The following is a 15,226-nucleotide window of genomic DNA, read 5'->3' as shown; positions in this document are numbered from 1 at the left end:
CACTCAGAACAAATTAACTGAAAGAAACAAAGGAAAGATTTAAGAAAGAACAGGAGAAATGGGAGAAAGGAAGCCAAAGAATGGAGGCAAAAAAAGGCAACAAAATGAAGAAAAGAAAGACGTGCCAATTCAGAACAGCATGCTCTTTAAAGGAAAATCATTGAAAACATACAAGAGTAATGTCATGCAGACAGCTGAAAATTATTTTTCTTTTGTGATGGAGATTATTGAAGTTTATTCTTCAATCTTTTTTTATTTCTGAATCACACTAAAAAATCATCAAAGAAAGATAGAGATGGAAACCAGGCTAGTATTTATGGCAAGAAAAAGCATGCATCGAATGGCAAGGACTATAATAGCTCTTCAGAAAATTCAGTCTGACTTCAACAGGATATTCTTACTCCCTATGGAGCATCACGACACTTCTCTACCACTCTTCTGCCTGTCTGTCTTGTTTTACTCACCATAAAGCCTACAAATTCCTCAATTTCTGAGCATTTTTTATATAAGATTGGCAGAGGTCCCTCAGGACAGGAAAGCTCCAACTGCTGCATGATTCAGAGATCAAACTGTGGTAGCACTGAACAAGATATCTCCTTATCTATACTTCAAAGCATGTGAAGGGACATCAAATATTCACTCACACTCTCATCCTTCATCGTTGTCAATTGCACCTCTATTTGTAGTAGGCAGAAGAATTACCAAACCGCTTTCTCCAAAGACAGAAATATTCTTACAGACAGGGCAAAGTTGAGCAAGAAGTGTTGTACATTTTTTTATGGAAGGGAAAACTGACTTTGAACCTGCAATGTGCATTTGTTCCCTCACTGAAGTCTGGGCATAGGACTTGGGAAATTGACACTCCAGAACTTCCAAATTGACAGCAAATAGTGTTATTTCTCCATAGATAGTGGAGTCATTGACAAATCTTTTATTAACTCCAAAGCATTTAATTCTCAGTTAAGGACTACCTATAACACTTTAATATTGAAAAAGGTTATAAAATGGGTGCAAATTGCTTTAAAGCTTTCTCTAAAACCCACTATGTTGTTCCAGTGATGCAGGAAATGTTGAGTATCACTGAAGCCGTGGTCTAACAATCTTTGCCTCATCCTTGCAGAGGTCTTTAATGCCCCGATGTTTGTCCTGATTTACCAGACAGAGTAGGTATCCTTCACATCTGAGAGTTTGAGGTCAGCACAATGTAATTTTCACTGCTCAGTGTTAGACTGCCACAGCCAGGATTTGAAGCCACTGATGGTGACCTGGCCAGAGATGTGACTGGAAATGCTTGCCCAACATTCAAAGCTGGTAGGATTGCATGGAGAGCATCTTCCAACTGGGGAGATGTCACATCAGTTGGAAGGTGTGGGAGACTGTGTGTGCACAGCCTGAAAATGGGGCTTGTAGGCTAGCTTGATGAAGAGCTTAGTCACAGATGAGGTAGATAGCAAAAGCAAATTTTATTAGCTAAGTTATTTGCAAGCCACAGTTAGCTCATTTGTTATGGGGTTAGCTCTGTTGGAACAATATCCATCTCCCAAGGCATTCTGTATCCTCCTGAACTGCTTGCTTTTGACCTCTAAAGCACAGTAGCCACCTCCTGTGACCGCAGATCATAAAGTTGCCTTGCAGATAAAAATTATGGAACCGTGCATTTCCTTCCTGAGAGGAACAGCTGTGCTATCGCAAATAAATTTGTTTAAAGATCACGGTCAAATGAGCCAGTTTAACATCATCAGTGTGCTGCATTCCTGAGCAACACAGACATGATCTTCTGCTTGGTGGGGTGGGAGGATGCTTTCCTCTGTTCTGGGGCCTTGTGGTTGAAGTATTGAGATTCTTTCAGATTAGATGTAGGGATATATTTTATGATAGATTCACAACTCCCTTTTGTTCCTGTGGGAAAAATGAAATAGAAGGGCCTCTGTGTTATACTACTGAGGTTCTTTGATAGTTTCAGATATTTCTGAGGCTTAGCATCCAATGTTCAAATTCTTTCTAATGAAGAGCCTATAAAAACAAGCTTTGATGACAGTAAATACTACAAATTATGCGGTAATGAAGACAGGTTGAATGGGTAACCATATTTTTGAGCAACTTAAATTGCATGTAGAGTATATTCGTAATAATTTGTTTCCACATCTTGTCTGTTTCCATGCCTTTGTACATGTAAAAGATTCCACACAAAAATGCAACACACTTGTGGAAGTGTGCAAGTTTCCCTTCAGCTCAGACACTCATTGTAGAAGCTGAAGATAACAGTATAAAGTCTCCAAATGTCCTTTGCTTTTGGAAAAATAGGATGGGGGTTTTAATTTTAAATGTTGTGTGGTGAGATTAATGGTGTTTCCTGCCAGAAGCACAGCAGAAAGATATCTCTTCTGAGCACTAATGTAGTTCTGCTTTCACTGTTGCAAGGTATTTACACATTCACAGTAAACACAGTGCAAGCCAATGCAGTGAAGCTTAAAAATGGTTGATTTTCATTATAGCTAAAAGTCAGAGATCAGTGAACAGCAGTGCCCTGAGAATCTAATGCTAATTCGAATAATATTTCAAAACCTTATTTTGATAAGTGTCATTCAGGAGATTTGTGCAGAAAGCTTTACTAAGATAAATGTTGAAGATAACATTATTCTTGCTGCCTCTGATGTATGCAGGAGTTGATAACAAGCTGATTTCCTTTTTCTGATGGATGATTACACACAACAGATGTTTTAATTTGATTATATCTACGAGATAAGCATAATGCTGTGTTAAGTCCAAGCACATTTTATAAGTTTTTCAAAACATTTTACAATGAATGTCCTTTTGTAAATGTCCTTGCTTGAGGCTGCGTGTGTTCTCATAATGGTGCAAATTATCAATAACCAGTTGAAACCACCGATTATACAAAAGAAAAAAACTGAATTTAACAGTAGCTGTAATTCTATGCTCTATGATAACCTAAATTAAGAGAGAAATATGATTCAAATGGTGATACAGGGCACAACAGTTTCACACTGTTTCAAAGAGGACAACATGTTCTTTAGCTAATGATACACAAGACAGGCAGAGCTTTTATCAAGGATGCTGAAAGGCTAATACTCCATGCCAAGCACCCTCAATTTGAAAATTAGCAGGCAAATGTCAATTTTGTGAACAGAGCACTGCAGTGAAAAGAGGTTTTGAGTTTCAAATAATACAGGCGTACAAAATTTGACTTTGATTTAAACTGAAATGCCAAAATTTCTCTGAAAGATAAATCTCTTGCCTACCTGTGGTGAAATCAAAGTGTTGAATGTGTTCCCATATCCCTTTTTTTATATGTAACATGATGAGAACAAAAAAAAAAAAAATTCAAAACTATAGTCTGCTTCAAAACAAAACCCAATCTGTATCACAAAAAATAAATAAAAATGGGACATGTCAGTTTTTCAAGCAGATTTCCTATTTTTACTTTGAAAGTAGTTATAACAAAACTTGTCCAGAGTTCATCAGTGCTTTTATTTGGGTCAAACTATTTATTCCAGTTACTTCATTAATAGTTTCAGTAAGGCAGTAACAGCATACTATGTACCTGGTTGCCTTGTATCATTCCAAACAAAAATCACAGGCATTATCTCCAATGACTGCTAGTTGGTAAAGTATCTTGTCATTTACTTTATGAAATGTATGCAGTACAAAGAGCATTTCCTTTAGGGTTTATGTCATCTAACATCAGACACCTAACAAGTAGATGTCTGTGCTAATTATGTTCCTTATCATCAGCTCACTGTGTTTAGAAGGTTTTTAAAACATCTAGACTCCTTTCCCTCCTTGGATGACCAAGGGAAGGTGGGTGATCTGCTGCCACCATAATGGCAGTTCTGTTCATACAGCAGTTGCCCTCCATCCTTTGGTTCTTCAACCTGATATGGGACTATCCCATCTCAGTCAGACAAAAAGGACCACTCAATTTAATGGTGAGAAAGGCAATGGGTTTTCTCAGCCATCTCCTGGAATTTCAGTCCAAGGCTAACTTTTAGGCAGCTAAAGTAAGTGGAGAAGTCCCACCCTACACCACATATATCAGCTCTACACAGGCATGAATATTATGTTTATGTTTATGATATTATGTTGTGTTAGTGTAACTGTATAGGCCTTAATTCTCCATCTGGGAATTATCTTGTTCTGGGATTCTTAAATAAAGCAATACGAGAGCTAATAAACTAATCAAAATAACTGCTTTTTTGTGCACATCAGCAGTTTGTGGCTGTGAGCAGAATGGTTTTGAGTTGAGTGTATGTTAAGTACTGTGAAACAACAATGAATACTACAGCAATGTAGTATTTTAGTAACAATGCATGTTTTGTAGAAGCTTGAAAGTGTTCTTCTATGAGAATAATGCTGTAGTTGACATGGGATTTTGACAGAAATATGATACTAAAAGCTAGAAAATAGTCAGAATAACAAAGAGAGATCATTTATACTTGGGAGTTTTATGGACTGTTTTAAAAGCTGTACTTAAAAACTGCAGCAAGAAGAAGTTAGTGTGTTTTCACTAATAGGCCCTGAGATAGAAGAGGTACTAAATTGTTTGTGTTCTGGGTATATATTTCAGGCTCAGAAAGAAAACACAATATTCAGTGCTTTGATATTTTGCCTTTCTAAGTGAGGAACTGAACATAGCTGTCTTCCTTATCCCATCAGGATGGAGATTATTATTTACACCATTAATCTCCTGCTCTTTGAAGAGGACCTTCTCTACCTCAGTCAGGCTGAGGTTAAATACTCACAATTTCAATCTAGAAGAAAATGCTATCTGAAAACAGGGAACTGGGAGCTATGAACAAAGAAATGGAAAGAAATTACCAGCTTAGTCTTGTTTCATATATTTTGGTTCTCCAGGGAATCCTGATTAAGCTGCATTTGGGCCCTAACAGGGAGGTTAATAGTACTCAAAAAGGCAAAATATGAGTTTTCCCTAGTAAGTTTGTCTAGGATAAATCTGTGAACCAAAGCTGGCTTTACTTCAACTTCCACACAGGCTATTGGTGACAAAGACACTACTCTTCCCCTGAGGATATCTAGGTAAGATTTGATTTCTACACAAAATCTTTCTAGTAACACCTCTCACTCTCATGGGTTCCCTGAACATCCAAAGCGCAGTTGTAGCGCAATCATCACTGCATGATGTATCTGTAAAAATAAAGGCAGTGTTTACAGGGAAATATCAGATTCCTGAAGTCCACTTGTAGAAGACTCCTCACTTGCTGGGTAATGGGTGCTGTATCACCTCATGTGAGAAGGGGCAGTGATGCCTGGCTGCACTCAAGGATTTGAGACTATTGGAAATCTGAGCATAGCCCTTCCCAAAGCCCCCATCTCTCTTGCAAGCCCCTCACCTACTGCCAGACTGGGCACAATATGCCCATATTGGAGAAGAGCCATAGCACTCATGTGAGGGAGAGAGATGCAGGTGAGACAATGTCAGGCTTGCCAAGTCACACCTGGATTATGACAGGTTTGAAGAATAAAGTTTTAATATTAAATATGTACTTATTTGCTTTGAAACTTCTTTTTCATGTTGCAAGGTAGTCACCAAAAACCAACAGGAGAGTTCAGCACAGACAGCCAACTTTCTAAGCAAACACCAACTCTTTGGCACCTGCAGCTTGACAGCTCCAAGGAGAGAGCAGTGTACAGCAGTGTACAGCACAGAGTATATACTGTGGTGGCTGAGAAATGCTTGTGTTTAAATGGATACTGGAAACACCTTCTAGCACAGAGCTGGTACACAGGAACTGGTAAGAACACACCAGTCTGTGCTCAAAGGGGAGTCTGCAACTTTTCTTACCTCTGGAAGGTAGTGACTGAAGTGAATCTTGACTATATTAAAAAGAGGTGAGAGAGAGGAAAATGCTCTTGGAGAGGTTTATGAGACTCTGTACCATAAACTGAGACTTCATGGTGAAAATATGCATTTAGGGAATTTTAAAAACTAAATTTACATAAAATCACAACAATTTTTTTTAAAAGGTCTGTTAAAATTATTTATACAAACATTTCCAAATTCAAAGAGAGGTGATCTGGGACATTCAAAGCACAATTACATATATTCCCCCTGAGGGCTTACCCCTTTTTCTGAAATACCCAAATCTGTATATCTACAAAAACAAACCAACAACGTTTGAACAATTGCCCTCAAATTATCCCTATGTGCATCAGTTTACCCTTTAACCAATGCCCGGCCATTTAACTCAGAGAGGAAGGAAGACTGTGAGCTGAAAACGGGTCTCAATACAACTGCTGGCAATGCAGTGGCTGGATTTATACTGGCAGAGAGCTCAAGCCTTATTCAGGTTCAAAACAGAATGGTTCTTACAGTCACTGACTGGGCCATGAAAAGGTGGTGCCACCAGTGTGGTCCTACTCTCTAAATCCTAGATGTAACTTCCCCCTTTCAGAGAAGGCAAAATCTCTTCTGATAGAAGTTCCTTTGGAGAGGGATGGAACTTCATTTCTGTCACATACACAGCATTTGAGATAAACTTGTGCACGACCAGCCTATTTGGGAATAAAATAAGCAGCAGGTGACAAGTCGTTCCAGTCAACTTCAACATCTGCAAGCTGAGTGCCCAGCTAGTCTGTGTGAACATTTCCTGCTATTACCCTGACTTCAACCCACCCTGCTCCCTGCTTTAGGTCATCTGGGGGTTACGTTCTTCTTTCCGATACCAGTTCTGCAGAGGAGGAAACAGGCTGCTGCAGCAGCATCGTTAAGGGCAGGGATACGGATGCGAGGAGGAGCCCTGCAAAGTCCCCATGTCCCAGATGACACGACTGGGTCCTTTTCAACTCGCAGGGAGAAGGAGCCCTCCGAGCTGGCGGTTTCCTGCCGACCTTGATCCTCCTCGCAAGGCACGGTGCAGCTCCGGGCGGGCGGCAGTGCCCGGTCCCCGCCTCGGAGGGAGGCAGGCGGAGGGATCCGGGCTGCACGTCGGGGCTGGGAGAGCCAGACCTGAGAGGGGCTGGCCTCTGGCAGATGATTGACACCCAACTGGGTGAGGTTTCATGTTAAAAGGAAAAAAAAAAAGAAAAAGGAAAGAAAAAGGGCGAGAGCAGGGGAGGGGGTGACTGTGGGAAGGGGGAGAAGGAACTACTGTAAGAGTAAGAAAGTCCTGCCCAGCTGTTTGCGAAGTTTTAAGATTTCCTGTTTCCCCTGCAGCGCCGAAGTGAAGTTTCAGTGAGTCACCCGCGGTCCCGAGCAGCGGAGCGGCGCAGCCCCGCTCGCCGCCAGCCCCGCCACCGCCGCCGCGGCCTCCCCGCCGCCCCCGCGCCCCGCCCGCGGCTCGCCGGCCGATCGTGCCGATCCGGCTCCGCGATGACTCCCCGGCTGCCGAGGAGCCTGCGGCGGCTGCTGCTGCGCCTTTCCCTCTGGGTGCTCATGGGCAGCTCGGTCCCCGCTCTGCTCCGGGGTAAGTGCGCGCCGGCCCGCGCTGCCGCTTGACAGCTGCCGGGGCCGGAGGCAGCGGCGGGGCGGGAGGGGAGGGCGGCCGGCGGCGAGGGACAGGCGTCCGCCGCGGGAGGCGGGCGACACGGTTGCTAAGAAAGTTTTGAGGCTGGAAACATTGCAGGAGGGGCGAGCGTGTTTGTTGATGGCCCTGCGGGAGCGAAAGCGGGGAAGAAAGGGCTGGGAATCTCGGGGTTTCGCGGCCAAAGCTGAGGTCCGTCCGTGGAGGGAGTAGGAGGGAGAAAGGAGCGGATTTGGCAGGAAATCAGCAGGGTCTGCTGGGGCCGGAGGAGGCCGGAGAGGGCATGTGGGGAGCTGCCTGCGGTGGCCGGGGAAGGGCTGCAGGCCCTGCCCGCAGCTGCTGCGGCGGCTCCCGCACCTGGCGCCGGCCCCGTGCGTGAGGGACGGGCCGGGGGCGCGGGCCGGGAAGCCGCGGCCCCTCGGCAGCGCAGCTCCGGCCGCGCACCGGCTGTCCCTGCACACGGGGATGGAGGTGCCTCGGGCGGCTCTGGGGGCGAGGGCCTGTGCGTGGCCACAGAGCCCGCTGCTGCTGCGTGCGTCTGCACTTAGTTACCAAAACTTGGGTTTAGTGTGAGTTTCTGCTAAGAGCAGAGTTTATCCGTGACTGTGAGCAGTTGGACTGAAAAGCACTCATTCCTCTGGCACTGACTGGGCATGTTGTTTGACTCGCTTTAAAAGTGACACTTTATAATCCTTACCCTGCTTCTACCAAGACATCCTTAGATAGGTTTTTAGGGTCTGTGGCTGGCAGTATTCTTCATATTATAATTTATAATATGTTACGAGCTTAAAGTTCCACTGCAGAAACAGGATTCCTGCCCTGAGGAGTTTTCTGCCCCGTCCTGCCAGTAGGTATCCACATCTGTGAATTAACATCTGTAATATCAAGGTTAGGTCCTAAATCACGTTGCAGCACAAGTGGTGAACCTAAAAAGAGAACAGCAGATTGCAGCAAACTGCATCCAAAACACTTGTGAAGAAGTAAGTAGATTTCTAAGATGTCTTGTGATAGCACATCTAGTTTTAGTCTTCAGGTAAGGTATGCAGATATCTGGGTTAATACAAACTTTGCTCTGGGCCTGCTGATTCTCCTGTCTGGTCCTTTCGTGGTCAGCTGTGATCCCAAATTTTGGCTGAAACATATCAACATAAAGTAGATAACTCTTGAATAGCTACTGCCTTTAGCTATGTGCAGTTTTGAATAACTTCATGCTTCATTAATAGCCCTGTCAAAGTCAACAGGTCTTGCATACCTGCAAAGTTACTCATGAAAGCTTAAGGCAGGAGAACAGTATAAGAATAAGACACTATGGTATCCCACAAATCAAAATTATATTAAATTTGAGGTGTGTGGCTTCTTTTTAATTTTTTTATATGTATTTTATAATTTTTCATAAATAAAAATCATACTCAACTAGTGATGGCTTTCTTTTGACCCCAGCCCCAAACTTTTGCAGATTCCCATTGCAAAAACTTTAAATGGAGAAGCTCAGTTTTCATTAATCTTGTGTTATTTATTATTATACTGGTTTTTTTTCTACTCAGTCAGTTAGACAGTCTCAACCTGTGGGTAGATTTAAAAACCGGCATAGCTCAAGAGTTTATTCTTCTTTCTTGTCATAGGTCCAGTGAGGAAAAAGAACATAAACTGGCTACAATTCCAGCATTTTCCATACTCATCTTCATCTACACCCTATAATGACCAAAACTGAGTAGTTATTCAGATGATAATCTATCCCATAGCTCCAAAAGCTGTTTTGATAATCACCACAGGATTCTGTTGTGCCATAGAGTTCTATTACAACAGGAAGAGTGGATCAGAAAGCAACAGTTCTGTGGAGCAGAAAGTGTGAGGTTTGGATGTTGGTAGTTATTTGGCACCAGAATGAAAACTAGAGCTGCCAAATCCTTGGGGGAAAACAAAACAGAAAAAAAAAAACCAACAAAAAACCTACTTATTTTGTAAATAACTCAGCAGTATAGTAAGACTGAAAAAGGAGATGTATCAGTCTGAAAAGAGCTCAGTTCCCAGGTATGCCTACTAACTAACCAGATGGCTGGTTAACAAAGCACCAGCTAAAATTTCATTTTAACATTCTTCACAGCAAAATATTAAACAAGAATGACACATTCCCATAAAGATTTTGGACAAACCCACAAATTCATGAACAGGTTCAATAGGAATTATCTGCTTTGAAAAAGATACTCTTGTGTCCTGTTCTACACACAAGTAATTGACTTTTTTTCCATAGAGTAAAAGGGCAAGGTGTGATTTTTGTGAATGATTTTGAATGATTTATTGAGCATTTATTCAATGTCAGTGCAAAACAGCAGTTGCCCACGTAAGAAATTAGTATTCGTGTGTTCAAGGGAATATGAATTTCTAGCTTATCTTTGGGTTATCATAACCAGAAATTTGTTTTTTTGAATCATCCATATAATAGTTGTTCATTGCTGAACATCAGGAACTTAATTTCTCTGTTCAGCCAAACTCTATTTGCATTATTGTCTATTTTTTTGAAAGCCATATCAGAGTCAGTTAATTTTATAGTATGAAAATCAAATTTAGAGATTCAGATATTTGCAAAAGGGAAGTAGCAGAGTAAACATCTTGTAATGGGATGGAACATGTTTGTAACAGGATTGAGTCTAAAATGTATTCCTGCCCCACATTAAAACTGGCATTTTTCCAGGTATTTCAGGAGGGAAGTAGGGATATATCAGTGATGATATTGCATTTTCTTCTATTTATGGGGTATCCTTGAATTGTGAGGTTTTTATACATAAGACTTTGAAAAACACTTTTGTTTACTTGCTATTTTTAGTTCCTTGGCATAACACACTTCTCTAATACTCAGGCGGTGAATTCTGTATCGGAATGGTTTCTATTAAAAAATTATGAGGCTAGGATCTTAAGCTGCTGCAAATGAATATAGTTCCATTAGCATTAGTAGAGTTAAATAGAGTTATAGCAGGTTTCCTGAGACAGTTTCCAAAGTAATGTCAAAAAAAAGGGCAATGGAGTAATTCAGAGTTTTTCATATTCATCGTATTTTTTTCACTCATATTTTATAAACACTCACTATTATATGACCCATATTTAGTCAAACAGCATTGCTTCAAAATGAAATTCTCCTTTCTGGGATGAATTGTTACAGTTTCAAAGATGCAGCATACTATAATGGTGCCTGATAAAAGTTGTCATTGTGACAGGGTTAACTTTGAACATAGGAGGAAATACATAGGTGTCGGGCTCTTACCAGAAGGAAAATTCCTCATGGTTTGATTTGTGGAGGTTTTTGCAAGTTTGTTTTTTTCAAAGACTTTTAGAAAGCATTTGTTCTTTTGAGGGGAGGGAAAAAAAAAAAAGAGCATAGTATCTCTGTAACACCAGTTATTGGAGTTTCCAATGCTTGTATTTCCTCTGCTATATATTTTTAAAGTGATATTTTGATATTTTTTCGCATTTGTGGCATAGAAACTCTTTTCTCAATAGTGTGTGTATGTGCTATATGCACTTTTTTAGCATTCACTGCCACTGCTCTGACCTCAGAGGAAGAGGTTACTTACTTTCAGTACTGCCAAAATGAGCAAAACCAACTGGTTGAGCCCAATCTGTTGCTCTTGGATCTTTTATAACAGGGTTCATTTGTATCAGCTAGGTATGAAACATGCTCAGCGCTCTGTGCAGTGACAGATTCTGATGGAAAGTGGTCCGTGCAATCTCCACACTGGCTGGCATGGCTACAGCCCATCGTTGGTGGCACGGTGAAAGGCAGGGCTTCCAGCCACCTCTGTGGTCCCTGGGTCAGCAGAATGGGCTGATCTACTACAGTCTTGATTTGTCTGTGGTTCCCACAGCCCTCCTGGCACCTGACAAGCAGAGGAATGAAAGTGTGCCCTGAGGCAGGTGGGAGACAACAGCATCATTTCCTTTGCTGCAGAGGAGCCTTCTGACTCAGGGGAAATACCCAGGTAGGCACATCCCAGGAACATTAGATAGTTTGTATTGCCAGAGCACTGCAAACTCAGTAAAATTGACTGAGATATCAACCAGTCTCTAAAGATGTTGGAGAGTACAAGGGGTTCCTAGCATGAAATAGTGGAGAACCAGTCCTGATACAAAAAAGAAAGTTGGCTGAATCCTAGTCTAAGAGAGTTAGTGCTGAGATTTGGGTTACTTAGTAAGTCTTTAGCAGTAACTTTTGTTGGTGTTAGAAGGGTTTTTGTTTCTTTTTTTTTTCTTTTTTTTTTTTACAGGATAATGGGAAGTGTTTTTTGAACCCTTACAAAATAGTTTCAGGAATAAAATCAAAGGTAATGAAAAAATACTTGCGCTTTTCTCTGAACTCTTATTTCGAAAGTTAAAATAGACTAAAATAAATCAGAAGGAATATGTCTTGGCTTTGACAGCCAAAGTCCTTTTGAAGTTTAATTTCACTGGCAGGTGTTGTATTAAGAAACAACAGAGAAGCTTCTTACTACAATGGATAGATTGCTTTTACAGCAGGGAGTGGGTGTACACACTGGGACAGGGCAAATGCCACTGTAAGCAATAGGTTGACACTAAACATTTGCAGAATTGGGTTCTCAGTGACCCAGCTAAGTCTTCAGCAGTTGTTTTTCATATTATGTCTGCTCTCTGGCATAGCAACAGAGCAGCAGTAGCACTGGCATTTGTTGAGTACAACATTTTATATCCTACTGCCTGAAAGAACACAGTTTTAGTTGTGTACTGATGTTTAGGGTAAGATATGTAACAAGAGCAAATTGCTTCAAACTTCATCCACTGATGGAATCTCATCCAGAGGAGTAGTTAGAACTAACAAATCTCACCAGGAATTGCCTAATTCTGTTTTTGCTGGTGACAGCATGCTCCTTTTGTATGTCCATTAGCTTCCAGGAATTTAAGCAGAATTTAAATTGAAGCAGGTATTAAGAGCTCTGGCCAGCAGTTCATATGGACAAATGTCAGCTTGTTTGCATTGCTGCAGAGCTTTAGCAACTGTTCTAGATTTTAAGAAACAATAACATTAGTAGCGTCAGGGGAAATACTAGTTGCTGATTTGTCCATGGTCATGCATATTTTTTAAAATATGCCATTTCCTTGCTCTTTCTCTTGCTGTGAATGTCATTGTAGTTGTTACAGCTGGAACTACCTGCCTTTTTTTTCATATGGGTTTTAAAGCCTTTTCACCTCTGGGAAGATCATCTCGGGAAGAAGTAGTTTTCCTTTGCTCAAACAACAGGTATTTAGCAAGAACTTCCTGCTGGCATTCATCCCTGAGTTAATCTGGTTAGAATTAGAGCTAGTTGAGAGTTTTTGACACTGTTTTTCATGGGAAAATGCTGATTTGTCTAAACTGAAACAATTTGTGGAAATGTACCAGTTTCCATTAAACTTTCATCAGGAAACATTTCCTTTTTGTTTTTTTTTTTTTTTTTGTTTTTTGTTTTTGTTTCTTCCATAGTCCACAGTGGAATTTCTGATATAGAAAGACAGAGAAATAATCATTAATCAATAATTAGAATAAACACTGGTCAGTGGAAGAAAGGTGGGATTAAGTGCATGGCCTGACTCACAAAATGCACATTTGAAACTGGAGCTCCCCCTATCCACTCTCCCCAGGATATTGGAGGGCTGTCACTCTCACTGGGTATGCATATACAGACATCCCCTTATCTACCACCTCAAATGATTTTGGTTTCACTCTGTTGTGAGTATGAAAATGTATGAAATGTTGAAGCACTCTGTGGGGCAGGAAAAACATTTCCCTGACAGCATTTTTAAGGTTGACCTGTAGCCATGTGTTCCTTGGCTCCTTGGGTGGGAATGGCAGTGCTCTGAATGGCTGGCGTCTTCTGCTCTTTGTTTCATATCGTAATACCAAGCTGTATTCAGAAGTTTCTGTCATGGAAAGGAACCACAATTATGGTTATTAACAGTCCTGTTTGTCTAATTCCAGGATTCCAGTTCTCTGCTCACCCAGAGTAGTGTTTTTGGCAAAAATTTGACTGAAACTAATATATTTCAGGAACAGATAGCAGAATCTGCTTCCTCTCAGTTAAAGCATCCTTCAGTTGACAGCCCAGCAGTTACATCCCTACAATGACACCTGGGATTAACACTGTGCCTTTTCAATGACACTCTGAAACCAGAGGTATTAGAAAGCTGTCTTTTGTTTCCTACTATCTTCTGTTTGTACCCAACCACTTCAGCCCACACCCTCAAACGAGCTGTTTCCCTGTTCTGTAAGTAGATACCTGAGGTTTTAGGGAAAAAAAAGAAAGATTTCTCGAACAGCCAAAGCTGTGCGTACAGCCAGTGATTTGCAAGTCACACCACATTCTTTATAGTGTGTTTATAGTTACCAGTAACACAAGTTCTGAAGGATCAATTCTGCCCTCTGAGCAGCAGATCAGTTCCTCCAAAACACTGCATTGGTGTTCCCGTGGGTTTCGTTTAATGCAGCATTAAAGCTCAGTTAAAAAACTGGTCTATGCAGGGGACATTAGAAAATGCATCTTTGTTCCTAAGGTCATGGTGACTCTCTCAGGGCTTAGAGACTTTCTTCTGTTAGAAATGCAAGTGAATTTGCACAGTACACCCAGAGAGCAGCAGGAAGGTCTCACAGTTCTAATCCTCCGAGCAACATTTTCCAAGTAAAGACCCGAGCGTGGTTCTTACGTGCCTGGGGCACTTTAACAGGTCTCTTTAAAAACCAGCATTGTGCAAGTGGAACGTGTGCAGCCAGACTGTCAGCTGGCATAAATCAGCTTCCTCTGTTGAAGGCGAGGAACCTGCCCTGATTTATACCAGCTGGCAGAATCTGGCCACAGAATAAATAATAGGCAACTGTATGTTATGAGGCTGTAATTCCCTTGAGGGGACTTTTGTGGTATCAGTCTTACAGGAGCCAGAGTGATCTGATTCTCTTTCTTGGAGCTAAAGAGTAATTTGACTGCAGCTTTTTGAAGTCCTCAGAACATGAAGAATGGGAGATTTCAGGCAGTCAAGGGAAAGAGAATACTTCGAAATTTCTTGTGAGGTATCATTAAGGATTTTTACCCAGGAAGTCATGGTAGGGAAATCTGGGAGGATGCAGATGAATTGTGGGATAAATAGTTCCAAAAAAAGATAAATATCTAAGAAGGATAATCTGTCATCAAGACCAGGCCTTTCCTTTGAAATCAGTTATGTGCATTTCCTAAGATGTATGAAAACTGACACTCCCTCATCACTGGTAAGCTTCTAGTGCTGGTGTAGTTGGTTAATAAGGGAGAAAAATGGAGAATGGGAAATGAGGACTAAAGGACAAGTTCCTCCTCAGAATGTGGATGTGGTTTTTAATTTTGTTTAATATTTTATCCAGAAGGACCATAAGTGAGCTGGTACTCAATTTATTGACTTAGAAAGAAAAGGGGAGTCAGTTAGGTTGATCAAGTGTTGACCTGTAATTCTCCTGGATCTAAATATTTTAGATGTGAGGTGCATGTGAGCCATCTCCCTCCAGTTTTAATCCTGTTGTGGATTCTGCAGCCCAAAATGGGATTAAGTTCATCATGTCTATACATCACCTGTTGGCATGGTTTGATGGTGCCTGGGGCTTTTGGATGATAATGTGGCAATTTGGTAGATTTCATGGTTTGATGGTGCCTGGGGCTTTTGGATGATAATGTGGCAATTTGGTAGATTTCATCTCACTCACTAATATAAGCACATCTTTA

General features: G+C 41.3%; 1 protein-coding gene across 1 annotated transcript in view; it reads left to right on the top strand.

The window, feature by feature from the left end:
• Nucleotides 1-7,280: 7,280 nt before the first annotated feature.
• TGFBR2 (transforming growth factor beta receptor 2) overlaps nucleotides 7,281-15,226 on the top strand; it is a 59,440-nt gene continuing 51,494 nt past the window's right edge. The window contains exon 1 of the mRNA XM_005519145.3: nucleotides 7,281-7,442. Within this exon, the coding sequence (XP_005519202.1) occupies nucleotides 7,349-7,442 (94 nt within the window). The 5' untranslated portion in view covers nucleotides 7,281-7,348. The remainder of the gene's footprint in view (nucleotides 7,443-15,226) is intronic.

This window comes from Pseudopodoces humilis, chromosome 1 (assembly GCF_049639895.1).
Source record: "Pseudopodoces humilis isolate 2021_Gansu_Grassland_sample_001 chromosome 1, ASM4963989v1, whole genome shotgun sequence".
NCBI classification, from domain to species: Eukaryota; Metazoa; Chordata; class Aves; order Passeriformes; family Paridae; genus Pseudopodoces; species Pseudopodoces humilis.
This window is presented reverse-complemented; position numbering and strand designations above follow the sequence as displayed.